The 20,999-nt window shown below is 35.1% G+C and overlaps 1 protein-coding gene across 1 annotated transcript in view; it reads right to left on the bottom strand.

Annotated features, from left to right (window-relative positions):
* Positions 1–311: 311 nt before the first annotated feature.
* LOC103991473 (inositol hexakisphosphate and diphosphoinositol-pentakisphosphate kinase VIP2-like) overlaps positions 312–20,999 on the bottom strand; it is a 55,021-nt gene continuing 34,333 nt past the window's right edge. Inside the window, exons 18-30 of the mRNA XM_009410953.3 lie at positions 18,550–18,632; positions 18,355–18,417; positions 18,201–18,275; positions 16,934–17,050; positions 14,286–14,524; positions 14,071–14,115; positions 12,043–12,109; positions 9,529–9,600; positions 5,540–5,763; positions 5,408–5,465; positions 3,881–4,048; positions 827–901; positions 312–713 (exon numbers count right to left, since the gene is read on the bottom strand). Coding sequence (XP_009409228.2) covers positions 450–713; positions 827–901; positions 3,881–4,048; positions 5,408–5,465; positions 5,540–5,763; positions 9,529–9,600; positions 12,043–12,109; positions 14,071–14,115; positions 14,286–14,524; positions 16,934–17,050; positions 18,201–18,275; positions 18,355–18,417; positions 18,550–18,632 — 1,550 coding nt within the window. The 3' untranslated portion in view covers positions 312–449. The remainder of the gene's footprint in view (positions 714–826; positions 902–3,880; positions 4,049–5,407; positions 5,466–5,539; positions 5,764–9,528; positions 9,601–12,042; positions 12,110–14,070; positions 14,116–14,285; positions 14,525–16,933; positions 17,051–18,200; positions 18,276–18,354; positions 18,418–18,549; positions 18,633–20,999) is intronic.

The raw sequence follows: 20,999 nt of genomic DNA, 5'->3' as shown, positions 1-20,999 counted from the left end.
CCACAGTGCTTGTTTCTCCAACTATTTTGTAAGAATACTTTCTCCAAACATCTGAAGAAGAGTTGTATCCTATTTATGTAGCCGGCAAGCAAACATCAATTAATTAAGCAAGCCTGAATAACCTTGAGACAATGTAATGACCATGAAATATACAGCAGGTCTTGATGAAAGAATAATACAGGCATAACTATTATCTGACAAACAGTATCCCAAGGTCCAAACTGAGTTCACCCTAATAAAACTTATTTTTATTATGTTCATATTAACATTATAGTCTTTTGATCAAGCTTTTTATAAATTTACGAAAAATCCAATCAAAAATATGATCCATTAAAAAAATTGGGCACATGAAACTGATCTCCATAGTGCTTATCTTTGTATGGGAAGGCATATATACCATGTTTCCAAACAGAATCAAACAAAAGAAGGGTTGAAAAGAAACATTCTGATTACTTCAAAGAGTTGCCGCTGCTCCTATGGAATGGCCATAGGCTAGCTAGACGTTCTAGCACTCCACCACTCCTGGAGAAGTAACCAGAGAAGGCTTGATGAGCTGCCGGTGGTGGAAAGTCCTCAGCCGGCATGGCAAACGGACGGATCATCTTTTCAAACTTGTCTAATGTCAGGTAAGACCCTGCTTCCTGCAACCTCTCTGGTCCCATGATGGGTAATGTGTGCTCTTGAAGCAAACAAGCAGCTTCATTGTCATGATCCTGCACCAAAATAATCCAAAAGAAAACTCATGTGATCTAGCTGTCAATCCTCGTGATATTTCTAGTTATCTATAATACTTGATGCTGTTCTTGAGATAAACTAGCATAATTACCTGTAGAGGGCTTAAATCTGCACCATGACTGAAGGTCATTTCTATCCGGAACCTCTTTGGGTCTTCTAAAGATACCTACAATTAGTGGAGTAACAATTTAACGGAGTTAATAAGTGTTAGATCCAACCGATTTAAGGCCAGACAAATTTGCATTGCAAGGTGACCAAGCAGCATTAACTGTCTTGTGGGTGTATATAATGTAAACACACACACACACACAAGGACATGCACATTCAGGCAAACACAAAGCATAAGCATATATGTCCGCCATCTATGCATAAAAATAAAATATGAAGAATATAATTGGGTGATTGATATTCATCTGTCATATAATTGCCATGTGTCTCAATGCAAAAACAAGCAGCTGCGGGTTTGACTATTAAATTTTTTTTTTTCAGGTTGTGTTGATTAAACCAATCCCATTTCACCTACCATGGAAATTATGTATTTACTTTAACTCAATAATTGCCATCAATTGATGTGGAATTCAAGAATCAAGTAAAAGAACTCAATACTATGTTTACAGACTTATACAGCTGTACTTGTTCATAACAAAATTTCCCTGAGCTCTTTTTTTATTGTGAAAGCCAGCTCTCACTCTAAGCCACAGATTTATTTCAACTGAGGAAAAGTCCTATTTTCTTCCTCCATGGTTGCCACTGAAAAGTAGCTCCTACCAGTAATAAGAGGCCTTACATTGACAGAGAAAGTCTCCACTGTCCTTCACCGCTCTGACTGAATTGCAAGTCACCAGTCACCGACTGAAAGGACTGAAAGGATTGGATCGCAACTACTACTGTCTGCCAGAGTTGTCATTGGCTGGAAAAATCAAGTATGAACTCTCTCTACTCTCTCTCTCTCTCTCTCTCTCTCTCTCTCTCTCTCACTATGTTATTTTCAAGAGAACTTTCTTAGCTAAATAATCTGTAGACCAGTCAGCTTTATTTGGAAACCCAACAGATTCTGAATGTTCTGGTAACTCAACACAGGTGCCACGTCTAAAGAATAGCTTCACATGATGTTTTATGGAACTTGAAACCTTCTCCAACTTCACAATATTTCCAATATCTGCTCTACAGAGCAGTAAGCATGTCACCCTGTACCCCTATCGTTTCTTTTTCTTACAATTGTCTTCCTTTTTTTGTACCTTTTTAATCTTTCCTTCCATGCCTTGGTCTCTCCTTTTTTTTCTCGCTTTATCTCTCTCCGTTCCTCCTCCTTGGCCTCCTCCCTATCACCTCAAAAACAGGTCACTACTTCCTTCTTCACCTTTAATATGTCTCATCCTTGCCCTTCTCTTCCTACACCTCTTCTTCCTTCTCCACCTCATCGTGTTCCACATCCAGCCCTCCTCCTACCATGGCTCAGTCTGAGCATGGACTGCCACCAGTGTCGAACCAAGACTTTGAACCTTGGTTTGTATCATTCTTTTTCTTTTCCTCTTTCTCACACCATGTCTCTCGTATTTTCTCTCCTTTATTTCTTTCCTCTTCCTGTACCTCCTCTCTGCCGCATTGCTAACATCACATCCTTGTTTTAGTTGCCATCTCCACCTCTCTTGGGTCATTGTCTCCTCTTATTGGTACACCTCTTCTGCCTCCTACTCCTCTTCTTCCTCTTTCTCTTCCCTCCACCGCTCTGTTCTCTCCCTTGATCTCTGATCTGGACAAAATCAATCAGTACTGAGTGTTGGTAAGTGGATCTGTATAGCCACTATACCAGTCCTATCATTGACCGGTATTAGAAATGGCTTGATATTCTAAACCTTGATATCAAGTACTTTATATCTAGCATAGTAGCATATACTACAGCAATTGTGTAGAGTGCCACAAAAACCAATGTAGTGGTACTACAAAAACCAACATATGGATGCAACAAACCACAAGCAAAAATGGCATTAATCCAAAAATGTAGCTGAAAAGGACTATTGAACAATTTCTTAAATGCATGTTGTACCAAAAACTAGTTCTCCGAAAGACACCTTTGTAGTGACTTTGACCATGATTTAAATGTACAAAGAAAGGGAGATGAGACAATATTCAACTTCTAGTCAAGCATCCATGATGCTCTTATCGTTTATGCACTTCCAATAACAAGTCATAATGTCTCAATTATTTAGGGTACACTTCATCGATCTTTTCTTGCCATTGAGCTATATAAAAGATATCCAAAGGTAATCGAGTAATCAAATGAGCTTCTTGTAAAGCTTGGATGTCTCCCTACATCTTTCTTGCACCATTAATCATAATCAACTCATGTTGATTAATAATGGCATTTGTAGGTCACTTCTGAACATGCTGATATTATCCGCAATTATCCAACCCCATTTTACATTATATTGGGTTACATCTAATTGTTGAATGAAAATATTTCTTACTTTATCTTTTCTTATAAACCCACAACATTGACCTCAACATTTTCTTTTTGATTTCATTAATTCTCAATTGCCGAAAAATCCAATGTATAAAGATGTTGGCCTTACAAGTTACAGCTGCACTATAGAAATTTCATCTTAATCTACTGGTAGATAATAATCATACCAAAATCCTTTTGCCCCCTCTTTAGCCATCTTGTTTTTACTTTAACAAAAAATATTTTCACTAATCCTCCTTGTCGAGTAATGCTTTTACTCTGCTAATATTGTATTCCATATATTCAGTTTCAGTATTTCATACATTGTACTATGCCCCCAATTTGCTCTCATAACTAGAGTTCAAAATTAATGTCAACAAAAATCTTAGTAAACAAAAAAATTAATCACAATTAAATTGTTAATGAACTTAAGAATAATGATTGCTTGCAATGGGAAATGAGACATCATATACGGGGAACAAGTGTTCCATTATAAACAGAAGCATGGTCATCACCCATCAACACAACACTGATTTCATGAACAGAAGCTTTCTTAATTATACAATTTTCACTTGAATACTTCATTACACTAGATTTACATATAAGTTAACATGAATCATAAAATCAGTAATAGTGTATTGGGAGGAATAAAAAACAATGAAGACATGAAAGGTTTCTGATTCACTTAAGTTTAAACCATACCTCTATGTTTTCGAACATCCGTAGAACAATGTGACTCGTATAATCAAGTTCTCTAGTCTTAAATAGCCGCTCCAATGCACTACTGCATACAAGGCTATCCTCTCCTTGTATGGACTCATCCAGGTTACAAAAGCGAAGAACATTCATTAGAGAGTGAATATGAGATTCCTGTAATTGACAAAGCAATTCATGAAATTATTACCTTAAATATGATAACAATTGAGAAAGAATGAAAATTAATGTTCAAGGATACACAGGTCTATCAATTATTCATTGGTTGATATCCAAATCTGGAGAAAACAAACCACCATTCTAAAACTAAACTTCACACTTGTTGCGATTTCAAGGTACATCATAGGTCTCAAGGGAACTTCGAAGGATGCAAGCAATGCAAGCCTCAGCAGAAGTCGATAATATAGATACTTCTGAGAATCAACTATCTTTTTTGAGTTCTCGAAGACATTTATGTGAGACCATCTCTTTCTTGATCTTGCTTGTTTAGGAACTAGACACTAGGAGACTTTGTGCCATAAATCCTTCTACATTTTACAATTTTTTTCCGTAAGTGAAAAAGTTATGGGGAAAAGTGTGGACAATGACAACCATATGCCCCGACATGAGCTACCTAAGATAATAAATAATCAGACGATAAACTGATTATGTAGCCAGACTCTAAAACTTCGAATGTCCAGATATACGAAATAGGTAAAGATTAGGCAATCTTCTTTGCTTCATTTATTTCAGTCTGATTCTACTACTGCAAGAGATGCAAGAATTGACAGAAATAAGTTCAACACCTACCGAACTTGTCATTTGGATTTGAAATCAGTCAAACCTGTGTCATGAAACAATTTATCCAAATATACAAAGGAGAAACAGTGTGTTAATGATTGTCCTCTATTGGGTTTAAGTATTAAAATAGCATGTAACATCTCGAGGTCATTATGTTCATACTTCATAGATCAACTGTATAACTTCACATGATGATCATCTCAATTCTCTTCTATTTGTATCATATACAAAAGTAACCTAAAAGTTCTCTTGATTCTGTATAACCACTCTCTTCCACAACCTTAACATCGTAAACAGCAAACTCCACCTCTTCTTAGATTTCGATTATTTGCACCATATATAAAAGGAACCCAGAAGTTCTGTCAATTCTGCATAACCACTTCAAAATGCATCACACAGGATTCCACAATCTTAACATACAAAACACCATATTTCACAAAATCCAAAATTTAAACCAGACCAAAGAAAACATAATTATTCTCAACACATTATCCAGAACAGCATTTCATGACATTTATGCCACCAATCTATTGCTTCACTCTTGTTTCTAACAATCCAACTAAGGTCAACTTATTAAAACTGTTCTTAATACACATTCATCTGCAGAGAAGCTAGATCAACCAGATTTAGATGGTGATCAATGAGATTACTGGAAATAACATGATTTAACCATGCACAGGTCACAAATAGCTAAGTGAACCATTTAAAAAAAATGAGAAAGATATATGCACATACCGATGTGAAATAAAGCCTTGTGCGGACATGTCGTTCAGGTGTTTTCACATTAGCATATCTGACAAGTAAAGAATGTAGTAATTATCCTATCCTCACTAAATAACTCATAACTAAGAAGATAAAAATACAAACTTCGGATCCAAGCGGTATTTGGTCTCTCTATCATCATCATCATCTTCATTTTTTTTTGGTGAGTTGTCACAGGTGGAATTTGATCTTCTTGTGTGCTCATTCTTATTCAGAGGTCTAAATAAGTCTGTCTCCTCCTGATTGTAGTTTGGTTCACCAACACTTATTGCTTCTTCTCGAGTATTACGCAGGTCAATTAAAATCTTGCCCAACAAACGACGAGCAATCTGAACCACCAAAAATTAAAACCAAGAAAACAACTTGTAAATAAAGATTGAGTACACACTTAAAGATTGGCTGGTAGACTGCTCTGGAGTCAACATGTTCTATTAATAAGCATCTAATAATGATGAAAAGAAAATTGTTCAAAACTTCAAATCAACATTAAAAAAAAGCATTTTTTAAAAAGAAGACTGACAACAATCTATATCTGCTCAAGGAAAGTGCCATTCAGGAAGCAAATTGTTGTACTACCAGGATGCATAAAATGTTTGATGGGAAAAGCTATTCTTTGACATTCCGTTATAGATAGATGACAGGAATTTCTAAATCATCTATAATAGACATCAAGAAACTTGATAATGCATGAACAGATAAAGAAATTACAGAGAATTGACCAATTTATGCGGTTGTCATCTACACCTTTAATGATAATGTGGTATGACAGAAATTAAACACTAACAAGCAGCTCAGAGAGAGCATCTCAACAGTGGACATAGTATGTGGGTTGGAGAGACAATGTTGATGAGGCTCCTGAGCTTACAACTGTTCTTCATGCATCATTGGAGGAAAATCACATGCATGAGATAGCAAAACACTAACATGGCTTCGGAAGTCCATCCCAGTATGAGGACAATTGATGTGGAACAGTTCTGATTTATTTTTCTCTTGGATAATTTTAAGTAGCTTATGGTGTCTTTTGCATGTATCATAAGTTACCGCATGGAATATCCACTACAATCCTATATTAGTTACCAAGATTTCTCAATAAGAAGAAAATAAAATTAAAATAAAAGGAAGGAAAAATCATAGATTTGATTGAAAAGTTGTAAAAAAAGGGGATAAGAGTTGAATTTAATTAAAATTTCATCCCCACGAGGAATGGAGGAAGTTTATGCAGGAGTGTTAGTATGAGATAACCTAGTGATCATAAGCCAGGCAGAAGTGACAGTATACGACAGTCACGAGTCAAGGACATACAAGGTTTTGAGTTTTTTGGATAGGATGCTAGCTCTTAACATGATTGACATTGATCCAATAGCATTCTTCCAGCAGAATGTAGAACATGCTCAATCTTAGACTGCAAAGTAGATGGGAAGATGATGCTTATACAAAAGAGAACAAGCAGTATGTAGGATAGACAAGACAATAGCAAAGTGGTCCCAACTTCAATTACATTTTTGTACATGCAGCTCAAGACCCTCACTACCAACCCTTGGTGTCAACCATTCAGAAACATGGTTTTAGGATACAACTTCTTACTTTATATGAGATTTCCAGGTAACTTAATGAGGAGCAACGCTTGCTGTACTGCCCAAAACGGTACAGTACGGGTGGTACATATCAGTCTGGGCATGGGTCGATACACGGACCACCATGTTTTAGGCGATCTAATTAAATTAATAAAAAATTCAAAGAAAATGGTGGGGCCCCTATCCAAATCAGCATCAAAAAAGAAAAGAAAGAGATTAGGGCTCGTGAACACGAGCCCTCTTCTCACATAAGATGCCACCACCTTGCCGTTGTCGCTTTGCCACTGTTGTTGCTGCCACTTTGCCATTGCATAAGATGTCGCCATCTCACCATTGCAAACACGAGCCCTCTTTCTGCATAAGATGCCGCCGCCTCGCCGTTGTGTTGTTGCTGTCACTTCAACGATGTCATTGCCTCACCGCTGTAGCTACTTTCTTCTTCTTCTTCCTTCTTCCTCCACTTCTTCTGCTTCTTCCCTCTTCCTTCCTCCTTCCTCCTTTGTTCTTCTGCCGCCCCTTCTACCTCTCCCTCTTTTTCTTCCTCGTCGTACCACCGGTATGCACCGATGTACCATGTGTCAATACACTAGTATAGACTGGTATGTATCATTCCAATAGATTGCCAAAAAGGGTCCGATACTCGAAAAGGCAGACCTTGATGAGGAGATCAAGAAAATTTGAGATTGGTTTGTCACCCAAAAAGATTAAGAACTTTATGATGTGAATTAGTGATACTAGTCCAAACATACTAAGACGAGCATCATCAATTTCCTAGTCCATTATAATAAAAGGGCCATCTTCTGTTCAACATAGATAAAAATAGTGGTGGATGAGGTTGGAGTGTGCTAGTAATCTAGATGCTGACTGATATGGTGCAAATTTAAGAATATCAATGAACAATTGATGGACAAATAAGAATTTCTTTTTTGGATGTATGACTTGCTATATAGACCGTATGACACACATCGATGATATCCCTATGATGAAGTGGACAACGACAAATGTGTTGAACACGCCTCATTTTATTTGTAATTATCTTTTGGTGCATGCATTAATGCAAAGATCTAAAATAGGGGAGCTCCTGTGACTAGGGGTCACTAAGTTTCTTGCAAACTCCATCTTCTTAAAGTCCTATGACTAGGTGTAACACCCCAATTAGTCTCACATTGAAAGTAGGCAAGACTAAGATGGACTTATATGGGTTTGATGGGTGTACTACTATCAACTTAAGCATGTTGGGTAGTGGTTTGAGCTCAACGAAATTGATAGGCCAATTATCCCATCAGTTTGGGTCATGACATTTGGTATCAGAGCCAACTTAATATTAGGGTATGGTGACGGAGCTCGAGTAGGAAATGGCTACCCATGCATAGAGTTATAGGACTTGTCACAGCATAGAGTCACCACTAGGCTATGCCTCACATGCATCATGCTAGAGTTTGGTTTAGGCTATGCTGGGCCTTGATGAGGATGTCGAGCCCTTAAATGAAGGAGTTTGTAATACCCCAATTACTCTCCCACCGAAAATGAACAAGATTAAGATTAACTTATAAAAGTTTGATAAGTGTACTACTATCAACTTCAGCTTAAGCATTTTGTCGAGTGGTTTGAGCTTAATGAAGTTGATAAGCTTGTTATTTTATTGGGTCAAGTCATGACACTAGGCTAGTTTTCATTTTTTTTTAGCTCATCGGATGAAGATGATCAAGAACTGCATTTTATCTTCTACATTCTAGAACAAAGAGAGATTATCGATTGAGTATTATAAAGGGAGCTCCTATATCGAGGGGTCACATTTTGGTACTAACTTCATCTTCTTGAAGTCCTAGTAGTTCATCCAACAGGAAAGTGACTGGAGTCAAGGCTTTGTTTACATGCAGTGACTAGGCTGGTTTACATTTTGTTAGCACATCAGATGAGAAGATGATCGAGAACTGCATGTTATCCGATACCAAATGTAAGGAAACCTCTATATGACTGGCAAGAAATAAATATAAATTCATTGTTAATAGGTTTTCTATAATAGAAGTTTGCACATTTTAACAGCAATCAATCATTATGGAGGCTTGATGACGTCTGTTCTTCAGCAGGGAAGATCAAGAGCAAGAAAAGACAAGGAAAGCCAAATTGCAGGCATATGAGAGCTAAACAAGAGTACACAATGCTCATAATAGACAATTTAACATAGCTTACTAATTGTAAATGAGATAGTTAAATTTAAGAGCTTGCTAATTGATGGCATGTAAAATTTGGAGGATATACTTGTGTTTCTGTCTGATTTCATTTGATAATCTCTTAGATCATAATACCATACAATAATTTTGCCTTCATAAATTTCAGTGTTAAAACATTTTAACCTCCATGATAAAGTTTCCACCTGTAGGTTTTCCGAAGCCTTACAATGTCTTTCAAGAGCGTATCATTGCTAAAAGTGTTTGATAATTAAGGAATTCAACTTATTTATAAAGACATAATATTGCAACTAAATATTTATTGGAAGAAAACTGCAGGACCACATACCTTAGACCCAATTTTCAGTTTCTGCTTTGGATTTATCCCATACTCATTAGGAATAACACCATCAGCTAACAACTGAAAAGATAGAAAATGACTATAAACAACTATTCAATGATATGTCTTTAGTCAAAAAGAGTACTCAAAAGAGTTTAATTACAGAAGTTAAACACACACAGTTTATATATACAAATACAGGTCAGTCATACATCTCACCAGTAAAGGGGTCTCATATGTACTGAATATACTAACATCATGAGATACATAAAGACAGAAGGTACAGGAAAATTTAACACTCTTCGTTGTTCACAAAAGATAAATATACATTTTTGATATACAAAAGAATAGTAGACCGACCATACAAAAGAATATGATAAAATTGTAAAATAATACATATCCACATGTTTAGTATGTGATACACTCAATCATGACTCAAAAAAAGGGCCTGATAATATGGTTGATATAATAATCATGAATAAGAAACCATAAAGCTCAAATATTGATAATAAATCAATAATACAATTTATGAGAGATAAAGTATAGTGCTAGAAAAAGTCGATTTGCAGATATTGTAACAAAAGAAACAAGATGATACCATTAACATATAGAAGTACCAAACAATGCTGTAGGCAAGAGAATGAATCTCAGCCAAGGAACCAAGAAAGCAGAGATGGCAAATATGACTTGAATTGTTAATGTGACTCTCCTAAGATTACGCTGCATAGTTTGGTCTCATAGGTTGACAGCCAATGATAGTTGGGCTGGGCCAACTTTCTGATGAGTTCAACTGAGACTATTTCCAGATATCCAAATAATTATGTTAAAGTTATAAGGTCCATAGGACAATTGGATCAAAGGTTAACCGTCAATGCCAAATAGGCTAGGCCAACTTTCTAATGAGTTTACTTCTGGCTGGAATGAGATACCTCAACAATTATGATAAAAGATCCATTAAAATCTTAAAACAAAACAAAAGGAAAAGCAAAATATCATCTTCTCTTTACTAACATTCATTTTCATCTTCCCAAATGATCAGTTTGGTAGTATGACAAGAAATATATCTTATTATACATCAAATTTATTATGCTTAATCTGGTTGGAAGCTAGAATTTGTTTCTCTGGACATAGATTCTTTAGATACAACCTGTGATCCATTTCTAATATAAGATTCAATTTCATATTTATTGTTTTCTAGACTGAAACCAATAATGTTTCTTTAGAAGCTAGGGTTCTTAGATATCAACATGGGTATTGACTGTATGTATCAAGAACAAGTGGGAAATAACCCAAAAAAAACTGTTTTTTTTCAGGTTCCAGCCTGCCCAATCTGACATTTCACCATGTTGCATTCCCATATCTGATATATGGTTCAATTCAGTATTTTTTGTTTTCTAGATTGAGACCACTTCAGTTTGATGAATATGAGTTACATTTGTCATGAAAAGGTGGGAAAGAACCCCAAAAATAGGGTTTCCCTGGGGTTCTGGCCAGCCTAAACTGGCCTTTAATCATGCAATACTTGCTGTTATGTTAGCACAGACTAGATTCATACAGGTCTGACCATGGACCAGCAAGGTTCCACACTCAAGATCTACAACACTGATCCCAACTGTCTAGCATCAACAACAAAAATATCTTAGACATATAATCTTCTTGATAGTTACATGAAAGGATTCACCTTAAGATCAACGTACAATCTTCAAACAAATAAGAAATTTATAAGATTCATCTTGGGATCAAATTATCACATGTAAATATTGAAGGGCCAGAAAGCTCTATAGAGATCATTGAATGTATTGTATCCATCTTGCATTAAAAGAAGGAACATATGGAATACTCCAAGAGCTAAGAAGTTTCAAATTAGAAAGTGGTAGTCTAAATCAATTATTTAAGGATCCCATTGAGCCTTTCAGTGGCATAGAATTCTTTAGGCAACCAATGGATGGTTTAGATCAATAATACAACCAAATTAAAGGTACCCAAAACCATGTAAAATCAGATTAGGCAAAATTGAACAGTTTGCTTTTTGTTGTCCTGTCGGGACGGTAAATACAGAGCCATGTTGTGTGGTACGTCCAGTGTGTGAGCCTCAGTTGTAGGTCAAAATTTTCTTGCCTACATTGATGACATATTTCTCGATTCAAGTTTGCTACGTGGGACTCAGCAACTGTCTTTAAGCAGTTTAAGTATGGATAAGTCAAGCAAATCATCCTACGACAATGATATGACAAATCAAAAGGATAGTTCTAGATGGACACTTGGAATATCGCAAGAAATCCTAGCTTTGTAGTTTCTTCTAGATAGGAACTTGCACCATAGCCTTTATTTATGTCAATCCTAGCTTTGTTCACATTGTAACCCCTTCCCATCATATCCTCCATTTATGTAATTTATTGTATATGGGCATAATTTTAATTTTCCTCTGTATCTGTCAAACATGTACATATTCACACTCAATAAGATAAATTTTTGTAGCAACAAAAAGTAGCATTTTGGCAGAGATAGATGTATCATGCTTACCTGAGCAACTTTGAAAAGCTCGGGTAAACCTTCCAGATTAAGATGCGCATTATGTACGAGGTCATATCTGTAATATAGTAGACAGGAAAAACACAAGATATCTCAAGATATGTTTAAATACATTATGATAAGTATTGATTCTAGAAAGACATACACAGCCATGATGAACAGCACCAAAATGGCCACATTCAGTTATTAAAAAAACATAATTACAAAGTTCAATAAAAAAACAGCTCTAAAAGCAAGGTTCACTTCAATGCAAGGTACATATGAAACATCAGATGCTACACATGAATTTTCCTAGGATCTATTGTACATGTAGCCATGTAGAGAATCATGTGTCACTATGTACAAATATGTTACAAACTAAAAAATCAATATAATTAGGTTGGATTTAATAACTTTCATGTCCATAGAAACATTTGTAATGCCTAAAAAGAATTAACAAATAAAACTTATTATATGCATGAATGAATGTATGTTTTCATACCAAATACCAATACTATAGTACTAGACATTTTCACATTACCTTGAAACTGTCATGATCGAAAACAAAAACTTGTAGCACAAGAATACTAATTACGGATTTAAATCTCAGTCTACATCAATTTTTGCAACCGGTTCTTCCTTCCTTCCCTTTGCTGGCCCCTTCTCTCTCTCTCTCTCTCTCTCTCTCTCTCTCTCTCTCTCTCCACCCAACTTTCCCCTTTTCATCATCTATTTTCTACTGTCCCCATGCTACCCATCATTTTGTGTTCACTCGTCCCCACCCTCCCTGCCCTCTCTTTGTGACCAAGAAGTACTGCTGGCTCCCCACTTCCTCCTCTATCTTTTGTCCCCTCTTCTGTTCTCTCTTCTCCAGTGTCTAACATTGCCAGTTTCATTTGTTGCCATCCTTCCCTCCATCCTCCTTCCTCCTCCCTCTTCTGCTGCTCACTCTTCTCTCCACCCCTCCCTCCCTCCCATCTCTCCATGACCAAGAACCAGCTTGCCACCACCCTCCTTTCCCACCCCCTCCTGTCCCAACTCTTGTGCTACCGACTTTCTCTACTCCCTCTTCTCCTCTCTCCACCACCACTGACGTCCCCTCTCTACCCTCTATCCATGTACCAAAAGCACAACTGGCCCAGACCACTCTCACCTCCATTTACTTGTTCATATCTCCCTGATTCCCAGCAGAAAATTTGTCATAAAATTATCCACTTGTAAAACTGCTAATTATCTGCATTTCTTTTTTTGTTTTTGCATGCATTTATGCAAATCTTATTCTCAGATATAAGTTTTTAGTGTCAACAAGTTGGAACACTATTGTGGAACTTGCTGACAAATCCAGATTGAGTGATTAAGTCAGTGGATAACATAATTGCTTAGTGGGACTAGGTTGTATTATCTTGCAAACTTATGATTTGTTTTGACTTTGGAGGATCTAAGTTTGTAAACCCTTGACCTTTCATGGTAGGAGAGTTGACATCTTATTGTCAAACTCACATGTCCCTTCACCTTGCCTTCCAATTCTCAAAGCTGGGGATTTTGAAGAGTATAATAATATCCCTTAATCAAATACATATGGAGATCATTTTATCCTGCTTCTATGTTGGCCATTTGGGAAAAGTGAGACAGTAGGATTTTCTTAAGGCATCCATCTGATCCTACTAGTGTCAAGAGGATATTGTCATCCTCTTTATCACTAAACTTTTTTGTCACTAGAAAATTGCAGTGCATTTTGTCATTCTATTTTTCTTTGCTTCTCCCTAATTTCCTAATTTTGTTTAAAATTTTCCCTTTTTTCTTGTATTTTTTCCATCTTGATGAAATAAGATTGTGATATAGCATTTTGCCTAAAAAAATGTTGCATAGCAAATTTCTACTATTATTTTTTTTCCCAAATGGGTTAGAAAATGTTAAAAAATATTATAGACTTTGCTGCAGAAAAGGATAGCAAACCTGCCTATATAGATCTTCATTCTCATTTTCCTTCAGACAAAAAAAACACTTCACAAATGACATTCAATTTGAGATATAACTTACTTGCAGGAGTCATAGATATCTGGAATTTGCGTGACATCATATCGGCTGCAAAATTACAAGACATTTAAGTTATTTCCTGATATCAAATAATATTATGATTAGAAACAATTCATGAACCAAGTTTTCAAATTTGGAAAAAGTGTATAAAGAACTAATGTTAGTTGATCAGGTACCACAGGCTACAAGCCACTATCATATTTGCAAAAATAACATACTCTTTTCTTTCATTATACAGATCCCTCTCGAGCTTCTTCCAACGTGCATGCATTAAAAGGAAACCTTCACTACCACAAGGCAACCCAGCAGCTATACGAGCAGCATCAATGGTCGTTTTCCCCAGGGCCTTCGCTTGGTCATAGGGAGGCAGTACTGTGTATTTGCTGGTTGCAAGCTTCTCATCCTCATTTTCAGCTAGTAGCTTCACTTGAGAAGTTATCTTCTTTGTTAGTTGAACCTATCCAAGAAAAAGAAGTTAAAAAAAAAACACTATTTTTGCTAATCAACCTTCTCAAGAACACTAGGCATATATTGCCTAAAGAAGAAAAACAGATCCTAGTTAAAATACTTGCTTCCACATCTGACATTCCAATTTATTAAATTATCGAAAGAAACTTGTTAAAACTGCACATGTTGTTCTTCGAAATTTCAAATCAATTGGAGCAATTGTTCACCATCTATTTGTGAAGTTACAATACATCCTTTGACTTATTTATGGAAACAAACAAGCTAACAATTTTTCTTTAGGCCTTCTGATCCATTTGCTGGACAACCTATGACGACTAGATGAACTGATAAAACCATTCAGATCAGGTGGGCCGATCCTGGCCCTTAAATAATTAATCAGTTGAAATTCAACCACTAGATAGATCTTAAAAATACCTAAGGTAAAGGTTCATATCATGGGCATCAAATGGCCTACTGAGAATGAGGGATCTAATGCTCATGGTGATTGAATGGGTTTCAGCAGACCCCTTAGAGATCGGGGCTCATATGGGTCCTTGATCAGTTATTGAACAATTTATGGCCAGAGAATCGACTCATAATGTGTGATGTGTGACCCAAAAATGGTCGATTTGACTTGAACAATTTTAATCTTCATTTGATATAATTGATGATACCATATCCAATTTAAGTAATTCAAACCAACTAGCCGAGCATGCTTCACTTTATTTCAGCTTCATTAAGGAGCTTCAGTTTTTGCATTATCCATTGTGACTTCCAATGCAATTTCCTATATTCTGACACAACTAGCGATTGAACTATCACTTTATTTCTGCTTCTCCATGGTCCATAGTATTTCTTTTTTCTCCCTCCTTGTTTACCATTTGATCCCTTCCCTTCCCCTTTATTCTCCCTTCTACCTCTCTTCTCTTTTTCCTTGAATATAAATTAGAATTAGCCTTAATCATCCAATTCTTTTCCCCCAAAATCAAACCATCTGATTTGTCAAAATACTCTACAGATCAGAATAAATAGGATAATCGAGGAACAACCTATCAAATTTTGCCGATCTGGAGCCTAATAAACCACCACAGTTCTCATGTCATTCCTTCAAAGTTTCTTTCACTGCCATCCTTCCTCACTAATCATCACCATACACTCTCATTGTCTACCATAACTGTGCCTACCAATACATGAAACCCACTAAAGCATTCAGTACTAGCTTGTCCACATAAATTTCTCATGTATTGATGGTTCAAAAAGTTTCGCCTATTCATTTGTGAATTATAATATTTGCCTCCATCTTAAAGATGACTATGAGAGAGAAGAGAGAAAATTCAATATACTGTATGACGATTAGGAGAATCAACCATTCAATTAGGTTGGGTCCCCATAGATTTTGGACCACAAATTAAGGAAACTCCTTGATTCAGACTCCAATTCCCACCACATCAATGACAAAAGTGGTGATCATATGAAGCCGACAAGCAATAAGGATGATAAGATCGGAAGGATTCATATACACTTAAAAATAAGGTTTCAAACGCTCTCTCAAACCCCCTTCAACCATTAGTCAGTTAAAGAAAATCCTGATACTGTGTATACTAACCTATACCAACTGTTTTTACTAGAAAAATAATAAAAAAGGAAAATGAGTAAAATAGAAAGTGAAACCAGTGCTTGATCGGACCAATTGGTTACTTTGTGTCCAACCAATATTTAACACCCTATTTAAACAATCATATAAACCTTATATAAGATTAAAAATTCATACTGCTTTTGAAATTTGAGTGTGAAGCCATTTAACCATGTTAACCATTGCATGCATTAACATGGTTCTGTACTATATCAGTGCAAGTTTGTACCATCACTGAATAGCATTCTTTGGCATGACAAAAGCATGTTTATGTATAACAAAATAATATAAGATAAGCCAACAACTTACGCATCAAGACATTCTCAAAAAGTTTCAGCTCCAGCAATTGAGAATCACTGGCTGAAGGCCAATTTTACTTTTAGCTTTTAAGTTCCTAATGGTGAGATTAACTCTGTAGCAAATTGCAGCTATACTTCGTAGAGAAAGGAATTCCACATCCCTTGACCTTTTAAATACAATTATTAGAATATTTTTAATTCTATTAAGAAATGGCTAGTTAAACTATCTCAAAAGTGTGGTCATAATAATGCCAGGAAAGTGTGTGAAGAACCAATAACATGCTTCAAAAAAAGAAGCCACATTTAAATACTTAACATGACTAAAATCAGTTAAAATTAGTGCGCAAAGAACCAACACTCAGATAAACATTTTAAAGAACATTCTTGAAAAATTCTATCTAATTTGATACATTACGGGAATAATTATTTGGAAAGAAATCCAGAAATTTGGGAGAAAACGCCAGATAGCAGATAAAAGTTAACATACCAAAAGAGGAAGAAGTTGAGATGCATTGGCAGGTAGACCAGCTCCATCAACCATCCAAGGTGACCCATTTCTAGTGACTGATTTTCCTTCTGAAATTATGATATCATGCAATCTAGCCTGAAAAGTTTGGTAAACATTAAGCTACAAGAAAAAAGTTTTACATCATTTTCTTAAAATTTACAAATTACATAACCATTTGACAAAGTTATTTGTGTGATCACTGAGTCCTTGTATTAGCAGCTCCAAGCAACAAACCGTAACATACACATGTTCTTCATAAAATAAACATTAAATATGTCATTTGGTGAATGAAACAATTTTGATATTTAAATTATTAAATGTAGGAAACACTAAGAAAGCTTGCAGCATAAATAAAATGATAAGATCAAGATATTCAAATGTTCTACTACACAGTTAACACAGACAGTTAAAGAGATAAGACAATTCTCCTTGATCATGTTTAACATATATTAACAAGAAAAGATCTGATTAAAAAATAAACACTCAACAAGATTATAAAGTTCTCCATAATTTCATGATGTATACCAGGTGCCATGCAAAAACAGCATGCTAACAATCCAAGCAAAAATAAAATCAGCAATTTAAAGTCAATTGAAGTATAAAAGAACTCACACCTCTTTTTTATGATAATGTAACCTACAATTTCTAGGAAGGACAGAAACATTAACATGATCAATGTTTCTTAGAGAACAATGGGCCCATGACTACGTTCCTGCTTCTAGTCAATCCATTATTGAAATTATCATCTGAAAATATCATCTATCGTTCATCTATCGTTGTTGGTTCCTACTAGTTTACCATGCCTATTTACTAGTTCAATTGTCTAAGCTAAGTACCTGGACTGTTTGCTAAGACACTTTCATATATCAAGTATGTGTTAACTTAAAGAAGAAATGTTTACATTCAATAAATATATAATACAAATTTTTAAATCATATTGGATCATGGACCACTAAAGATTATGACAATTGAACTATGAAGAACTATGAAGAAGTCACCTATTAATGACTAGTGGTTCAATTGAAGTACCTGGACTGTTTACTAATACACTTTCATATATCAAGTATGTGTTAGAAACTTAAAGAAGTAATGTTTTCATTCAATAAATATATAATACAAATTTTTAAATCATATTGGATCATGGACCACTACAAGGTGATCACAATTGAACTATGAAGAAGTCAACTATTAATAACTAGTGGTTTTACGGTACAAGTTGCAGGTATTAGCATAACCCTATATGAACCTTTGCCACTTTCATCTCAGGACGAGCATCTTCTAGTCCATCCAACATAGAAGATTCTTTACTAACAAGTGAAACCTGACAAAAGGAAAAAACAAGATAAGACATACCAGAAAAGTTTCGAAAAAGAAAAAGCTTAAAGGAGCTGGATGATAACCAAAATTGGAGTCAGTTGTCCCTCCAAATCAAGAAGGCCTTTGGCAAATGCTGCAGCAGACATCTATAAAAGAACTTAGTGCAGATAAGCTATATTCATAGTGCACTGAAAAGCTAACAGAAAATGTTTTGATATGCAACAGAAAATCAAAGATCAAATTATTATTAGAGGCAGTTATAGTATTTTATCATGTACCTGAACACGTCCCTCATCCGAACTGTAAATTTTTAGATCATGTCGGTAAGTACTATGAAGCCGAAGCAAGCCAGTACCTTCACCTAAAATATTTCAAAGAAAAGAGCTTCATCAATTACTGGCCATATAAATAGGATATTTGGGAAACCAGTAAGGCCACCAGAAAACTGTCCACCAGAGCATATATTGTACTTTGAGTTGTTTTCACTGTTTGTTGCTGGTGAATATGATATCCGCATCAAGCAATCATCATCAAATCCTTTTGCTTAGTTAACCAATGTCTTCACAAAATATAAAGGTTTGTTTTCATAGTTCCTGAGAACTAATGAAACTCAATAATTGACAGAAATTAAATTGTCCATCTTGAAACTCAATAATGAAACTCAAAAGACATGTTTTCTTTAAAAGAAGAATGGTTAAAAATTTAAAATATAGGCTCATAGTAAAGTGAAAAGCTTACAATGTGAACAGACAACACATAAAATCAGGTCGCATAATTGGTAATGACAAACCAATTTTTGTCAGCTCAAAGTTCAAATACTTGTACAGTAAACGAGTGTGGCTTTTGAGCAATAACCAATGCTCTTAATTACAATTAACTCGAGCAAGTCAATAGTTCAGACTTCAGAGAAAATATTATATCAAAATAGTAATCTGTTGACCAGTAACTTAAGAGAATACCTTGACAGTTGCCAATATGACATTACAGTGATTATAATGGGTTCCTCTGTGATCACATTGGTAATATATGTGTCAAAGTATGATCATAAGTGAACTGAAGTTTGTCCACAAGTATTCAGTAATATTAGGCTTTTAAGGAAACAATCACTCCTAGGGTTCTATTACTGGATGAAGTTGGTTCATTATCTTACATATTTAGTGGGAAAATTAAATCCATCAGTACAGCCATGATCACACTTTTGAGTCCATATCAATTTTACGAAACAAAAGCATGAGCATTAATTTCATGAAAGAAAAACAAGATAATTTTTTTTATTTTGTGACTAATCAAATAATGAAATGTAAGTAGTTTGGGTAATTCTTCACCTCTTCTATGATAATGCCATCAAAGTTTTGAAGAATTGGATCAACTGTAATAACTTTGTTTTTTTTTCCCAATTAAAAAGTTGCCTCAGTTACTTAGATATGTTAAATCAATGTCCGAAAGAATGATGTATCATCTAGAGTTACGACTTTTGAGTTGTATAATTTTCCTGCAACCATGATTTGGAATCTTGCGGTACACCAAGCAGCAAAGTTTTATATACTGGTGTAATATCGGCTTCATAACCTAACAAACCATTATGGCATCATTGAATAAAATAATAAAAAGTAAAATATTGTATATGTATGATTCCAAGGCTCCAAGCTATATGTTTCAAATTTCAATACCGGTAGTACTTGGTCAGATTGGTATATTCTGATCAGCATGTGCAGGTCCAACTACGTGTACCAGTTGAAGCACTACGTACACTGGTATACTAGGGCACCAGCCTTATTTCAAAATTGGTATTTTGGTGTTACTTTTGGACATTGATTGGTACCAATTGTACGCAACAGTACAATTAATACGAGTCCAAGATTTTAAGCGCTGCTGGCAACTACATCTGTAGAGAACTTCATTCTCATAGATCATCTGCTATACAAATGGTAATATTGGATAGATCCACGTAAAATCATCAATATGTTCAACCCAAATGGTTAGCCATAAAGTCATACACCCCTGACTCAAGCTAATGTTCAGACTTCAGATATTGATACAAAGTTGACTGAAGTCAATGAACTATGATTTAATATATTGGTCACACCGTTATGTACCAACTGGTATATACCTATCCAACCAAGCATCATCAATGAAACATATAACTTAGTACACCTGGTATACTACAAATAATGGTATGGTTCCTATCAAGGATTGAAATATCATAGTGCACCGGAGTTTCGAGATTCGCTTGGTATGATATGGTACCGTATACCTAGCGATACTATATATATATATATATATATATATGTATATATATATGTATATATGTATGTATATATGTATATATGTATGTATATATGTATATATGTATGTATATATGTATATATATATGTATATACATATGTATATATGTATATACATATATATATACATATATATATATGTATATACATATATACATATATATATACATATATATATGTATATACATATATACATATATATATACATATATATATATGTATATATATATATATATACATATATATATACATATATATACATATATATATATATATGTATATAAGTAAAAAAAATACTGCCTAGCAGCGAGCGGCCCATGTACCGGTCTACTGGGGGACCAGGTACGGGTGGTATTATTCGAAATTGAAGACTTTGGTTCTTATACTAGTCAATATTTTAGTTCACACAATTTGTTAAGTTGTTCAACACTTGTATTCTACCA

This window comes from Musa acuminata, chromosome BXJ2-7, assembly GCF_036884655.1.
Source record: "Musa acuminata AAA Group cultivar baxijiao chromosome BXJ2-7, Cavendish_Baxijiao_AAA, whole genome shotgun sequence".
In the NCBI taxonomy this organism is placed as follows: Eukaryota; Viridiplantae; Streptophyta; class Magnoliopsida; order Zingiberales; family Musaceae; genus Musa; species Musa acuminata.
Note: the sequence above shows the minus strand (reverse complement) of the source record. Positions and strands in the feature narration are given on the sequence as shown.